Source organism: Ahaetulla prasina, chromosome 8 (genome assembly GCF_028640845.1).
Source record: "Ahaetulla prasina isolate Xishuangbanna chromosome 8, ASM2864084v1, whole genome shotgun sequence".
Taxonomy (NCBI): Eukaryota; Metazoa; Chordata; class Lepidosauria; order Squamata; family Colubridae; genus Ahaetulla; species Ahaetulla prasina.
The window spans coordinates 27,438,646-27,454,630 of NC_080546.1; the positions used below are offsets into that span (position 1 = coordinate 27,438,646).

A 15,985-nucleotide genomic window follows, 5' to 3' on the forward strand; every position below is an offset into this window, starting at 1 on the left:
GCTTTTGTTTCATAATTCCATTATACACCTTTGATGAAGTTTAGAAACCTGTTGTATAAACACATCTGCTTCTTGCTCCTGGTCAAAGCCATCAAACATACATAATTCAAAAATTCATAAGGATAAACAAAACTCTTCTAAAAACATTCAGCTCTTATGTCTATCTGGGGAACAGAAATAGTAAAAAAAAATAACTCCCAATGTTCTGTGTCTATTTCCTCCATGAAGCACTAAGCTAGCTCCTTGATATGTGTTCAGAAAAATGTTAGCTCCATTCTCACTTGCTAATGGAACTATTTATATATTTGAGCTATTTTTAGCATCTGTACATTTCTTGATACTTCATGATGCAGTTGCTGCAATCTAAATATGTTTTGGAACACATGGAGGCATATATGTAGCACCTCTTTGCCTTTCTACAAAGCCACATCTTTTCATGGAACTATGCTACAGCCGTGGAAGAGAGCTGCAGGTTTCTGGGAAGATATGAGCCACACAAAGTTGGTTATAAAATGGGCATGGGGTATAAATATTTAATCAATCAACCAACCAACCACTCAATCAGTGCTTTAAGGACCTGTAAACATCTGCTAAATGCTTCAAATTACTCTTTTGAGTCTTTAAATTGTAAATGCACCATAGTCATAATCTACATGTCTAGATTGAAGAAACAAATATCCTGTTTTCAAATACCCTGTTTTCCCAAAAATAAGACATCCCCTGATAATAAGCCCAATTGGGTTTTTAAGCGCATGCGCTAAAATACCCCCCTAAAAATAAGCCACCCCCCCCCCAAATATTTAAACGCATGCACAGCCGGTCATTTCCTCTGGTTAGGCTTAGGGAGACAGAGCTGGAAATCCGGTAAGACAGCAAGAGGAGCCCTGTCTTGCTCCACATGCCCAAAAATAATAAGACCTCCCCAAAAATAAGGCCAAGCGCTTATTTTGGGGTTCAAAAAATTTAAGACAAGGTCTTATTTTCGGGGAACCACGAATGCATTTCTTGGTGTCCTGTATTGAGGAGAAAAAATCAGCATTGTCTTTCCCTGCCATTTGAAAATAAGAAGCATGAAAAGCATTGGGTCAGCCTGAAAACAGGCTTCTTGTGTCTCTATAAACAAAGAAAAAAGAAAACAATCACTCTGTTTAAGTATACAATACTATTTGCATCAGCATTCCACTCAATATAGCATGGCTTCCATTTATCAAAGGGTTGCCTTTCCCTGCTACATAGGATCAGATTCTATGCAGAGTTAACATATTGACATGACTAGCATTCAAGCTAACATATAACTGATTCAGAAAATACACACTGCTGAAGTTTTAGCAGAACAGAAGCACTAAAATTGTAGAATTTATAATGATCAATAAAAAATTTATAACTGTTGAAGTCTTTCTTCAAGATCTCAAAGTATCCAAAGGTCAAAATGACTCGCAGACATGCTGTGCTTCTAAGATAGTAAGTGTCTCTCTTAGAAGTACAGGGTGAAATGGAACTCAGAGCTGTAGGAAGGGAAAGCAGATAATCCCTGCATCATGCTGTTTTTGTAAGATGCTTGGGAAGGCCTGGACCCAGCCTGATACACATCAGCAGCTTCCCAAACTTGAGGCTGGCAGTGGAAGCTGTACTCTGAAGTGCTGCAATCTTCTCCAAAGCACAAAACCAATTTTCTGGGAAGATTTGTCTTTTTCAATTCTAAGTTCAAGAAAAAGCTGTGACTGTCATTTTATCACTGCATTTAATGGCAGAGCTTAAAATATCAACCGTGCTAATCAACCTAAACTCACAATCTGCATGAAGACTAGCCCAATTCTGCCTGCTCAACAAAGATTAAGGTAGGAAGAACTGTAAAACCCAAATGACACTAAATTGAATTAGGATGAATGGTCTTATATTTTAGCATATCCACAATTCATTCAGGTGCCTCATATTATTACCATACATACCAACACACAAAAGGGCATAAAAAAGAACGGAAGTATACTTACATAACTGATTTACCTCTTTCAAATTAACAAAGGCTGCCTGCAGCTAAGTAAAAATGTATTCAGTACAACATAATTACCTATTCACACTAATCTTTTCCTATTCAAATTCCAGAAATTAGGAATATATATCAATCAGAACAAAGGCTAGCCAACAGGGATAGAAGACTGATAAAGACAATACTGTACCTGGTAAATCAGAAAACAGCAAAATGCACTCATTGAATCCATTGGAGAGAAGGCGATCCCTCAGCTGCTGTAGGATGGCCACTCCAATGCAGAATGGGAAGGAAGAATTTCCCAGTAGTAATGTATCCCACAGGTGAAAGATTTTGTGCAAAGGAAAGACATCTGCAAGGCAGCCAACAAAGAAATATCAATTGGGGGAGAGTAAGTTTTCAGGTTTGTTTGTTTTTGTAATGCTAAATAGGTAATCAGGCAACAAGCACAAGAGAGTACAAGACTTTATATCAATATAAATCGTAAGGATACCAGCAACAGGGTTACAGTCATACAGTCATAAGTGGAAGCAGATGGGTGATAGGAACAATGAGAAGATTAATAGTAATGCAGACTTAATAACTAGTTTGACAGTGTTGAGGGAATTATTTGTTTAGCAGAGTGAAACAAACTTCTTGTGTCTAGTTGTTCTGGTGTGCAGTGCTCTGTAGCATCGTTTTGAGGGTAGGAGTTGAAACAGTTTATGTCCAGGATGTGAGGGGTTTGTAAATATTTTCACAGCCCTCTTTTTGACTCGTGCAGTATATAAGTCCTCAATGGAAGGCAGGTTGGTAGTAATTGTTTTTTTCTGCAGTTTATAATCATTTATACTTATTGTGGAATCTGCATTCCAGGGAGGTGGAAAAAAAAGAGACCATCCCAGGGAACTTCTCTCTACCGATATATGTCACAGAAGTTCCCTGAGGATGAGCTCCAGCACGAGACCTAAAAGCTCAGAAGACTAAACCTCTGGTCTGGGCGACCGTCCCAGATTGGATCCTGCAACATACATTTCATCTATTCATCACGTTTGACTTTCAGTACAGTTCCATCAATGGCCAAAAAGAAATAGTTCATCTAAATATTTGTGATGTAGGCAAAAGCACATTAGTCCAATCTTTTCCTAATAATTCTTATTGTGAAGTAGTGTAATACCAAAGACTGTTGACAAGGTAGGGCTGGGCAACTCTTCACCAATAATTTGGAATGGTCACAAGAATGTGACAGTAGTTATCCATCCAGGACCATTTAGAAATACCATGTCTTCTCATGGGATTATGCAATGCCTTCTAAGGCTATCACTTAAGAGAAGTCCTAGCTCAATGATGGCTAACCTTTTTGCCATTGTGTGCCGGGAGGGGTGGGGAGGATGGGGAGGGTCACGTATCTTCTCACACCCATAATCTATGCACCCCACCCCCGCGCATGACCCTCTCCCGCTCTTGGCATGTGATGGCCCGGAAGGCCCGTTTTTCTATCTCATCTGGCTCCAGGGCCTCTCTAGGAGTCTGGGGAGGACGAAAATGGCATCTGGAGGTCCTCCAATTGCCAGAAATGGCCCGTTTGCCAACTTCTGGTGGGATTGTTTTGGCCGTTTTCAACCCCCCCTGACTCCTAGAGAGGCTCTGGAGCCAGGTGAGAGAGAAAAATGGGCCTTCCCCCCCTCCCCCAGGTAGGAAACAGCCTGTTTCCCTACTTCTGGTGGGCCCAGAAGGCCCAAAAATCAGCTGTGCGCGCCACAGCTGAGCTGGTGTGCCCATTGATATGGCTACGCGTGCCACCTGTGGCATCACGGTCCTAGCTGCTTTAAAGAGCTGCTTTGTTCATATCTATTCAAGCTTCAGAGCATCCTTATGGAATCTGGATTGAGAGACACTGCACAACTCATGACACAGCTCAGTTTAGGTATGGCTATCAGTATCAGAAAATACCTGAACTACTATTTTTGGAATACTGAAGATTGTTAAATGGTCCTGCTTGCCTTCTTCCAATCCAGATACCTTGTTTAAAGTCAGTGCTGCATTCAAGTAATGTGACTGCATGTTTGTTATTCTTTTTAATTTAAACTGATGCAAGGTTCTATAATTTCCTGATCTGGGTAATGTAATTATAATAAATCAGTAGATTAGAGAAATCACTTCGAGGAGCTAAATGTTTCATTATTTCACACGTTAGGCAAATCAGAATTTAATGTGAAAGACTTCCTTCTTAGTCCTCTGATATAGCTGGAATAAACTGCAAACCATATCTGCCCATTTCATCTAAACCAGGAACATGTGATTTAACAGTAGTTATTATCAGTTTTAAAACTATCCAATCTTGCCTATTTCAGATGAAATCACAGCATTGATGGAAAAAAAAAAAGCAGAAATACTAGCTTCTAAAATTCTTCTTTGGATAAAAATAAAGGGGAAAATAGGAGTCATGGTCCAAAGTCTTGTTGCAGCCTGATGTTAAAATCAAGCAGTATTTTTAAATCTGGTACCCTTGGAATATGATGGCATGGGCAAAACTGTTTGTTAATTCTGTATGTTGTAGCACAATATTTCTTGATGACAGGTTTTAGGGATGCTGCATGTATCACAGTTTATCTTCAAATGCTGTTATTATGTCCATTGGTAAAATATAATTTCAATATATTGGATTAGATTACACATTACACATATATTGTGTAATGTGTAATTACACAATATATATTGGATTAGATTACACATACAAACACAGGAAGGGTCCTTGGTGCTCTCTGAGCTTGCTTGTTTTCTTGCAGAGATTTCATTACCCTTAACTAGGTAACATCATCCGTGCTAGTAAGGAGTGCTGTTTGCTGTCAGTTTTTCTTCTGGCGACTTGTCTGTGTGGGTGGGGGTTTTAAGAGATTCTTTGGTGGGCCTTTAACTGATGGCTCTTTGGCAGTTTCTTATTTGGGGCATTGCTTGATTGTTAGTCTGAGGTTGACCTTGGAGTTAATCTATGCTGACTACCTGAGTGGACAGGGGCTGGACTCTTTTTCTCTTCTGGGCTGGTTGATTGCCTCTTTTGCATAGTCTATAGTTGTTGTTAATGTCTATGTGTTTATTAATGGCTGATTTGTCAGAGTGCCAGGCTTCTAGAAATTCCTTGGCATTTTTGGACTTGACCTGATCTAGGATTGCCGTATTTTCCCAATTGAAACTATGGTTAAATCTATCTATATGTTGTAAAATTAAAGTATTTTCATCATGTCTTCCGACTGCTAGTTGGTGTTCATGGATATGTTCTGCCAGTCTTCTGCCAGTTTGCCCTATGTATGTGCATATACTATATATATCACTTCAATTACACTCCACGTACTTTATAAATTAGAACAGTACTGCTGGAGACATTTTTTTTTGTCACATGCAGGGGTAGGTTCTACTTACCTTTACTACCGGTTCGCAACGGGATGCGCAGATCGCCTATGACGACATCCGGGTCGGTGGGCGGAGCCTCCTGCCGGTTTTACTACCGGTTCTATAGAACCAGTCCGAACCGGGGGCAACCCACCACTGGTCACATGTTGATTTACAACTCTCCAAAGCAACAAAATACCCACTTTAATATTATTAATGAAATATATACTGCCACATTCATTATGATTTGATGCCACATACAGGTGGAGAGGTAGTATGATCTCCCTCCACATATTATTGGTTGACAATATCATAACAAAGAAATAGGGCCAAATAATTTTGTATTTATTTAAAAGATGATGTTCTATAATTTGAACCTCAATTCCTAGAAGAAGCCAAGATCCAGAGGTTAATGTTGCACTTTTCCTCTACAGCTGGTATTTTCTGAATTTAACTATACCATATTAGGCTAATTGTGATGAAGCCTGTGGGTAATGGTTACTTTATAATTAGGTATTTTAAATCTGAAATCACATCAGAATTCACAGTACGTTAACAGTACTGTGTCATTTATAATACAATATCCACTTTTTCTTTTTTTATGTTTAATTTGTAGACACACTGCAAATCTTCTGTTAGTATGAGTCTTATTCCACACACTTGTGAAATTGTAGGATAATTTCTGGAGAATTATGCACAATTCATTATCTACAATGAGCACAACACATTGACATAATCTTCCAATATACTAATATATTTCTGAAGAACAATTTGAAAATTTAACTGAACAGATAAAAGTAAGAATTTAGTGCAAAATGTAAGTGGCATATAGAACAGCAAGGGGAGATACTCAAGATGAAAATATATCATCCTGAAATGTATATGACTGAAATAATTCTGTTTTGCACTAATATTGCTTTAAATGCAAAGTTACACTAATATTGTTTTAAATGCACAGTTGTATTTATTCACCGGGTGGATATAAGCATCTTCAATGAATGTTTAGTGTTGTTGGTTTTTTTTTACATTTATACCCCGCCGTTCTCCGAAGACTCAGGGTGGCTTACACTATGTTAAGCAATAGTTTAATGAAGATTATTGTCCTAAAGTAGAGACTGCCAAATAAAAATTTTAAAACGTACTTGTGATAAAGAAACATATACCTGTAAATGAAAAATGAGAAAAGATACTTACGGGTAAACATTGTAAGAAACCAAGGAATAGCATATAGCTATAAGAACAACATGGGAGAAAAAAGAATATGTTGTTAAGAGTATATCATTGTAAATTTTCAATCACATCAGTGTTGGAATTCTGTAAGCCTAACATAATATATATGAGAAGTTTAAATCAGGATTGCGGTTTTAAATCCTTATTATGAACCTAGAATTCAAATTTTTTGAACCAGAGTCCGATTATATTTTAATACTGCATATAACATGGTCCTTGCATAATGATACCTCATTCTGCAACTGTTTAAACTTAACGATGGTGCTGAATTGATAATAGTGTATTATTATAAATACTTTTTCACAAATATTGTAATTATGATTTTAAAATCTATTTGCTTGAATTCGGGTTTTTTAAAATAAGCTTAAGCTTCAGAAGATCCAGCCTAGCGGCACTATCTCTAGATAGCCATTAACCGAACAGGAGGTTAATTCTGCTTCTTCCATCCATCTTACTGTTTCTACTTTCATCAACAACTATCTTAACACTTGTTTATTTGTTTTTACAATTTTAAATTTACAATTTGTAAAAGCAATTTGTAATAATTGCTTATTTGTACCCTATGACTATCATTAAGTGTTGTACTTTATTATTCTTGACAAGTGTTTCTTTTCTTTTTATGTACACTAAGAGCATATGCACCAAAGACAAATTCCTTGGGTGTCCAATCACATGTGGCCAATAAAGAATTCTAATTTAATTCTAATACTCTTTGGTATGGTGAGGACTTCCTACATTTTTCTTAGTGCACACTGCCCCCTGCCTGTCTCACCAGGTATAAGCAAGTTAACAGCACAGCTTCCTTTCTTGCCACACACAGTATTTGTTTAGAGAAGATTCCTCTATTATTCTCCACAAAAAAATGGACAGTAATAAAGTGTGATCCATAGTTAATAAAATACTTATATGCTTCTGCATTAGGATGTTCCATCCACAACAATCCTGTGAATATTCCCTTTTTAAGGATTTTTTCCCCTCAAATTGCTCAACAGAGAACAATTTGGGAATACAGAATAAAAATTAGTCTCATTTTGTACCACTGTTTTCTTTCTGTATTTTTAATGGTCATATCTGATTTTTATTTTCAGGTGCAATGAGATCTCATAAAAGTCAAGAGGTAGTGCCTGCCTGATCCTTAAATTAGGACTCCTTTCTTATAATTTCCAGGTTGCTTTTTAAAAAAAAAGAGATTGGACACCCTTTGTCTGAAATGGTTTCCTGCCTGAGCAGGGGATTAGACTAGATGACCTTCAAAGTCTCTTCCAACTCTGTTATTCTGTTATTCATAGACAAAATTAAAGTGCAGGGAGCACACAGGAAACATCCTCTTTAGGCAGAAGGAACCAATAAGATTAATCAATTAATCTGAAAGGAGTAATTCTCAAGCATGAAAATAGTATTTCTAAGTGTATATACAGGTGAAACTCAGAAAATTAGAATATCGTGCAAAAGTTCATTTAGTAATGCAACTTAAAAGGTGAAACTAATATATGAGATAGACTCATTACATGCAAAGCGAGATAGTTCAAGCCTTGATTTGTCATAATTTTGATGATTATGGCTTACAGCTCATGAAAACCCCAAATTCACCATCTCAGAAAATTAGAATATTACATGAAATCAATAAAAAAAGGATTGTACATAGAACAACATTGGACCTCTGAAAAGTATAAGTATGCATATGTACTCAGTACTTGGTTTGGGCCCCTTTTGCATCACTTACTGCCTCAATGCGGTCTGGCATGGATGCTATCAGCCCGTGGCACTGCTGAGGTGTTATGGAAGACCAGGATGCTTCAATAGCAGCATTCAGCTCATCTGCATTGTTCTGCATAATGAGTCTATCTTGTTATCCTGCATTGTTCTGCATCAGCATAATGAGTCTATCTCATATATTAGTTTGACCTTTTAAGTTGCATTACTGAAATAAATGAACTTTTGCACGATATTCTAATTTTCCGAGTTTCACCTGTATATACTTCACTTTGATAAATTCTGGAAATATTTTGTTGAAAATCGTATCAAATGGCACATCTTGCAGAATTTGACCGCTTGATAACTACTATCAGAGTTTGACTGATCCTTGCACTGAATTTGTTTTGTACCATGGTATGTGGATATAGATCACTAAATTTTTTGCTGTTTCTGCCTGTACTAAAATATATAAGCAGTGGTAGCGCAATGAGCCGTGGTGGTGCAGTGGTTAGAGTGCAGTACTGCAGGCTACTTCAGCTGACTGCCAGCTGCCTGCAATTTGACAGTTCAAATCTCACCAGGCTCAAGGTTGACTCAACCTTCCATCCTTCCGAGCTGGGTAAAATGAGGACCCAAATTGTTGGGGGCAATATGCTGACTCTGTAAACCGCTTAGAGGGGGCTGTAAACACTGTAAAGCGCTATATAAGTCTAAGTGTTATTGCTATAAAAAGCATTTGCACTTACATCTGGGATGAAACCTATTTCATTGAGATGGTTACTCAGTTCAGGATCGTGGAATGCAATCATCTGGGAGAACACCGTAAGATATTCTGGAAGAAAGATAAACAGTAAGACTATTTGGAAATGATTTCAGCAAGAATTCAGCCTCAAGGATTTTGCTTTATCACCATTGCAGAATTCCAGGAAAGAGTTAACAAACTCAACATATTTACTATTAAATAATTCACAGCAGAAAAATAAAATCACAACAATACCACAAGGAATACTATAAAAGCTATGAATAATAACACTATTTATTTATTTATTTATTTATTATTTATTTATTTATTTATTCAAATTTATATACCGCCCTATCTCCCGAAGGACTCAGGGCGGTGTACAGGCATTTAAAAGACATATAAATACAATATAAAACAATTAAAAAACTGATTCTAAAAAGCCCGTAAATTTAGAATTAAAATATCAACTAAAACCCAATTTAAAACCAATAATTTAAAATCTAGCTCAGCCCTGCACAATTAAATAAATACGTTTTAAGCCCGCGGCGGAAGGTCCGGAGGTCCGAGAGCTGACGAAGTCCGGGGGGTAGTTCATTCCAGAGGGTGGGGGCCCCCACAGAGAAGGCCCTTCCCCTGGGTGTCGCCAGACGACATTGCCGCGCTGACGGCACCCTGAGGAGACCCTCTCTGTGAGAGCGCATGGGTCGGTGAGAGATATTCGGTAGCAGTAGGCGGTCCCGTAAGTAACCCGGCCCAATAGAATTGTAACCCTATCAATAGAATTGTCAATGCATAGCTTTATTAAGGAAATTCAAAACGATCTGCATGCTGCAATTCAGCAACTGCAGCTGTTTCATGCTAGTAGTAGCTGAAGTTTTGGTGTTTTGTTTTGTTTTTTAAAAAATTTGTGGTATGGTATTTTCCACTAGATCAGGGGTCTCCAACCTTGGTCCCTTTAAGACTTGTGGACTTCAACTCCCAGAGTTCCTCAGCTAGCTTTGCTGGCTGAGGGACTCTGGGAGTTGAAGTCCACAAGTCTTAAAGGGACCAAGGTTGGAGACCCCTGCACTAGATCTCAAAGCAGATTATAAATTTAAAACTATAAAAGATAAAACATGTATATAGGCTTTTAACGGCTTGTTTTAAATGAGATTTATAGCAGAAAACCTACCTTGAATAACATGAGAATTATCCTTTAAAAAGAAATTGTAGAGGTATTTTGGTATAAAAGCAGACATGCAGGAATAGGCCAAAGCTAAAAAAAAAAAAAAGAACCAGAAAGAGAGATAGCTTTTATCCAACTATTACAGTTGTAAGAACAAATCGAAAACAAAGTTACACTGTTGCCATTAAATAATGCTGTAAAACTTAAAAATACAGGTAGTCCTCAAATTACAACCATTCATTTAGTGATCAAAGCTACAACAGTACTGCAAAAAGTGACCTATGACTATTTTTCACACTTACAATTGTTGCAGCGACCCATGGTCACATGATCAAAATTCAGATGGCAACTTGCATGTATTTATGATGGTTGCAGTGTGCTGGGATCAAGTGATCATCTTTTGCAGCCTTCTGACACACACAATGTCAATGGGAAAGCCATATTCCTTAACAACTGTGTAACTATCAATCAATCAATCAAACAAACAAACAAACAAACAAACAGAAGATTGCTGGAAGGGACCTTTTACCATTTCAGACAAGTGACTGTCCAGTCTCTTCTTAAAAACCTCCAATGATGAAGCAACCATAACTTCTGGTCTTTGCAAGCTTTTCCACTAGTTAATTGTCCTCACTGTTTCTCCTTAATTCCAGGTTTTAATGTTGTAAAGTTTCTAACTTAACAACTGCAGTGATTTCACTTAATAATTGTGGCAAGAAAGGTTATAAAATGGGGCAAAAATTCACTTAACAACTGTCTTGCTTAGCAATGGAAATTTTGGGCTCAATTGTGTTCGTAAGTCGAGGCCTGCCTGTACGTTCAAAGATTAAGCAAACTTATAGTTACACCACTGTTGGATCCAGATTTAATAGAATAGAATAGAACATTTATACTCTTACCAGTGGAATTTAACTAGTATGTCTTAGTCTAGATCCAATTCTCGAAATCATATTGGAAATGCAACGAACAGAATTCGTCATTAACATTTATATTGGACAAAAAGGTGAAAAATTACATAAACCCTCTTACATAGACCAAGTATCAGAAAACAGCTATCAGCTGGAGTTCGGATTTATCTGATTTCACTATCTACTTCTTTCTTTCTTTCTTTCTTTCTTTCTTTCTTTCTTTCTTTCTTTCTTTCTTTCTTTCTTTCTTTCTTTCTTTCTTTCTTTTCTCTCTCACTCTCTCTCCCTCCCTCCCCCCTCTCTTTTTCTTTCATTCTGGGTAGCTAATCAAGATTTAAAAACACTTGACTAAACTAAAGCTATTAAAAACATGCCATGATAGAGGCAAATCATACTTCACATGGTATAAAGGGTCCTTGAGTGGCTCAGACTGCTAAGACAGTCTGTTATTAACAGCAGCTGCTTGCAATTACTGCAGGTTCAAGCCCCACCAGGCCCAAGGTTGACTCAGCCTTCCATCCTTTATAAGGTAGGTAAAATGAGGACCCAGATTGTTGGGGGCAACGTTGACTTTGTATATAATATACAAATGGATGAAGACTATTGCTTGACATAGTGTAAGCCGCCCTGAGTCTTCGGAGAAGGGCGGGATATAAATGCAAATAAATAAATAAAATAAATAAATAAATCAAATAATACCCTGCCCAATACTGGGAGAAGAACCAGGAGTCTTTCTAAAGGTAAACCCGATTGGGGCAATCTGAATCTCAAGGGATGTTGTCCCACAGGGTAGTCACAGTGACATAAATGTTCCTGACTTCCATAAGATGACCCTAGTTAACTAACTAATCCAGAGCATGCCAACCCTATTTGATCTTGTTAGGTGAGCAAGATAACTGGAGACAGACAGTCATGCAGGTGTCCCAGCCTTATGCCATATATTGTGAGCAAACTCATGAATTGCTCTATAATATTAATGAACCCAGTGAAACGGAGAGACAGAGCTAATCAGGATTTAATACACTGCATGCATGAATTCAACATCCATAAAGACAATGTTTACCTTCATTGTTGAAATTCAGATACAGGAAAGGTGCACAAAGGGAATCAAGACCTACAAGGAGATATAATTATACAAAAATATTGCTATCAAAAATGAACAATCAACAGGCCTTTGGGATTTGATTGATGTAGAGCTTCTATCCCCAGAAATGATCTTATTATTCCTTAGCATGATTGCATCCTTAACTGCAATTATATTCTGTAATAGTTCTGTTATACATTATTGTTTTACTTTGAATGTTGTATAGACTTTGGCTGTTCCTCTTGTACACTGCTTAGAGTCAATTGACCAAAGTGATCTATAATTCTATAAATCAATTATTAAACCTACTCACTGAAAGCAATGCAAGAATCATGTGTATGTATGTATGCATGTATGTTTATAAAGAGCTGATAGAATGAACTAAGAGTAATAACACATCATTTGTATGTTTTAGTGTATTTACTAGGCAAAATGTATAAGGAAAAATTTATTAAAAACTTGAAAAAATGACATTTGCTAGCCATGAGAGCCAGCTGGACTAACCTTGCCAGTATACAAGATCAGGATGAGAAACTACCCAGGCCTTCAAAACCCGCTTAAATTTTGCATGGCCTTCTGGCGATGACAGCAGTTCATCATACTGATGACAGCGAGGGATGTCAACTTCAATCTACAATGTAAACAACAGGAAGAAGCATAGGACAAGTCATAAAAGGAGACTAGGTACCAAATCCGTCTGAATTACTACAGTTCAAATTGGTGAGAAAGAAGGCTTATTCTAGGCTCCAAATATCAGGCATGGGAACATTTGGAAATGCATTTTCTAATCAGTATAAATTCTTTGAATAGAAAGACAAGATGGGAAACTATAAAGAGAGACAATGTAAAGACTCACTAAGTGTTCCTTGGATGCTAACTGAATGCCACAATTTCGTAGTTTACCTCGCAACAATGCTCAACTTTTATTTTCCATCCCATCAAGATCAATTTGTATTTCTAATCCTCACAGCAATGGACTTACCAAGGACCTAAAAATGCTGTCCCAAATTCTCCATAAACTTGAAATATAATTACTAGAACTTTTCCCTTGCCCCCAATTGTAGATTAAACTGAAGCAAGAGCATCTGAAATAATAAAATCCTATTATATGCACTTGAGAGAAGATCAAAAGGCGGAGTTCTGTCATAGGAGAAATATGGGAGTTTATTTGCCCTTCGTGCATAATATTCAATTTCAAGAAGATTAAAGTCATTACTATGGGTAAAGAAAGGCAGAATGAAACCAAGTTTTTTTTCCCTTTATGATCTTACATATGGAAATGCAGATGGGGATAAACTAGAAATGGGTATAATTTCATGGCCATCACCACCATTAGTTTTATTACAGTCTTTCAACTAAAAAGCTCAAGAATAAAACTTTGTCAATATATAATGCATTGCAGGCATAAAGAAATGTAAGTTCTCCATAACTTTAACAAAAATCTGTCTTATTAATTCTATTTCTATAGCTTTCAGATCTTCCCTAGCTAAATATTTAAAAAGTTACTGAATAAATGATACAACTCCAATGATTTGACTACATGTGATACTGTATTATAGAATTGGCTCTTACACCAGTGGTGGATTGCCCCCAGTTCGCTCCGGTTCTGTAGCCGGTAGTAAAACTCGGCTGGCGTTCGGAGAACCGGTGGTAACGGCCGTCTGGCCACGCCCCCAAACCGGTTCTCCGATCATCAGGTTTTTTGTTTTGTTTTTTTCTTTTAAAAGCCTCTTTTCTTCAGCCAAAAGGGGGCTTTTAAAAGAAAAAAAAACCCTTCGTGTGGCTGAGCAGGGATCTTCAGAGGAGCATTTTAAAAACTTTTTTTCTCTGCCCCACCCAATCCCACCTCCTCACATACTTAATTAAGCAAGCTTCTTTCAGGCTCACTTTCCTTCGGTGTCTCCAATCAATTACATTGTCTGGAAGATAGAATCAGTTGCAGCTAATGTAATTGATTGGAGTTCCCCAGGAATTCTGGGAGTTGAAGTCCATAAATCTGCCTGGAATCCATTGCTCAACCAAATGATTTGCTGGCTGAGGAACTCTGGGAGCTGAAGTCCACAAACTTTAAAGTTATAAGGCTGGAGACCCAGATCTAAAAAATTTAAATAAAATAACAAAATATTTGTGCAGCTTTCTGAGATTTGGTGTGTTTCTGTAGTGTTTCACTCTAACTACACAAACACACAGAATCTCACAAAGCTGTATGTGGCATTTTGTGTGTGTGAGTCTGTTGTGTTGTGTTGTGTGTGTGTAAAGTGTGAAACTTGGTTTTTGAGCTTTTTGTGGCTTTGTGAGGTTCCTGCTTGTTGCAGGGGCCCTTTTGGGTGAAGTGCAGCTGCTTTTACATTGTGTGTGAGTCAGTTGTGTTGTGTTGTGTTGTGTGTGTATAAAGTGTGAAACTTGGTTTTTGAGCTTTTTATGGCTTTGTGAGGTTCCTGCTTGTTGCAGGGGCCCTTTTGGGTGAAGTGCAGCTGCTTTTACATTGTGTGTGAGTCAGTTGTGTTGTGTTGTGGGTGTGTAAAGTATGAAACTTGGTTTTTGGTACCTCTTATTGTTTTGTATACTTTGATTATTATTTTTATTATTTATTGTTATTGGCCATGCCCACCCAGTCACATGATAGCCAAGCTACTCTCATCCAGTCACATGACCACAAACCACGCCCAGTGTCACGACTGCCAAGCCACGCCCACAAAATAAGCCACACCTACAGAACCGGTAGTGAAAAAAATTAGAACCCACCCCTGTCTTACACAAAACATGACAACTCTATAAGACATGTCAACCTTCTGCTTGTTTAAGAGGTGATTATGGGTGCTTCTTTTTGACACACAAGTTTCATTGATTACCACTATGTCTCTTGATTTAGTTTAAGATGCTAGTAGTTATCTACAAAGTTGTTCATGGCTTAGGACCAGCTTACTTTTAGTATTCTCTCTCCATATTTATATCTAAGTCCTGTTAGATTTGACAGGACAAGTATTTTCCAGGTCCTGGTCATCAGGGAGTACCATCTGGCAGGACCCAGGAAGGGTTTCTTTTCAGTTTTGGCACCTCTCTGGAATATTCACTGGAACAATATTCTGCCTAGAGACTAGACTTGTCCTGACACTGCTAATTTTTCATAAATCCTTGAAGATTTGGTGTTGTTATGGAGTCTTGGGTGGGTGGTTTCACCTGTATATTGGTTTATTGTTGTATTGGCTGTTCTTTTTTTCATTTTGGCTGCTGTATAAGTTATTTATTAGTTATGGGTGGATATATTAATTTGAAAAGAAGGAAGGAAGAAAGGAAGGAAGGAAGGAAGGAAGGAAGGAAGGAAGGAAGGAAGGAAGGAAGGAAGGAAAGAAAGAAAGAAAGAAAGAAAGAGAAGGGAGGGAGGGAGGACTGGTTAGAGTACAAATGAGTGGGTCATGCCACATAGTCCAAAGTGTACTGAAGTTTTCATTCCAAATATGTTAAGCAGAGTAATAATAGTTCCACTGTGATGGAATTCTACACTAGCAATGCTATTTTATTAACAAACAGTATTAAGTAGTATTTGGAAATAATTCAATGTGTCAGGCACAAAAAAATCAGAAACCAAGACGGTTTAAATATCACTCTCTGAAGTTCACAAGAATCTGAACTACTAATGGTCAAAGTAAATTGGTAGTAGATAAAAGAGTCAACGGAATTCAAGTGGACTGGACTTACATCTCTTGTGGGAGAGAAAAGACTTGAGACTGATGATGCACTTAACTCCTCCCTTGGGCTCGGTCTGATCATCTCCTACACAATGATTCCAAAGGCTTATGACACT

At 37.6% G+C, this 15,985-nt stretch overlaps 1 protein-coding gene across 3 annotated transcripts in view; it reads right to left on the reverse strand.

Moving 5' to 3' along the window:
- TBCK (TBC1 domain containing kinase) overlaps positions 1-15,985 on the reverse strand; it is a 90,914-nt gene that overhangs the window by 33,534 nt on the left and 41,395 nt on the right. For all 3 annotated transcript variants that reach the window (XM_058193875.1, XM_058193876.1, XM_058193877.1), the window contains exons 17-22: positions 12,685-12,811; positions 12,160-12,210; positions 10,195-10,278; positions 9,028-9,113; positions 6,551-6,587; positions 2,178-2,339 (exon numbers count right to left, since the gene is read on the reverse strand). In XM_058193875.1, coding sequence (XP_058049858.1) covers positions 2,178-2,339; positions 6,551-6,587; positions 9,028-9,113; positions 10,195-10,278; positions 12,160-12,210; positions 12,685-12,811 — 547 coding nt within the window. The remainder of the gene's footprint in view (positions 1-2,177; positions 2,340-6,550; positions 6,588-9,027; positions 9,114-10,194; positions 10,279-12,159; positions 12,211-12,684; positions 12,812-15,985) is intronic.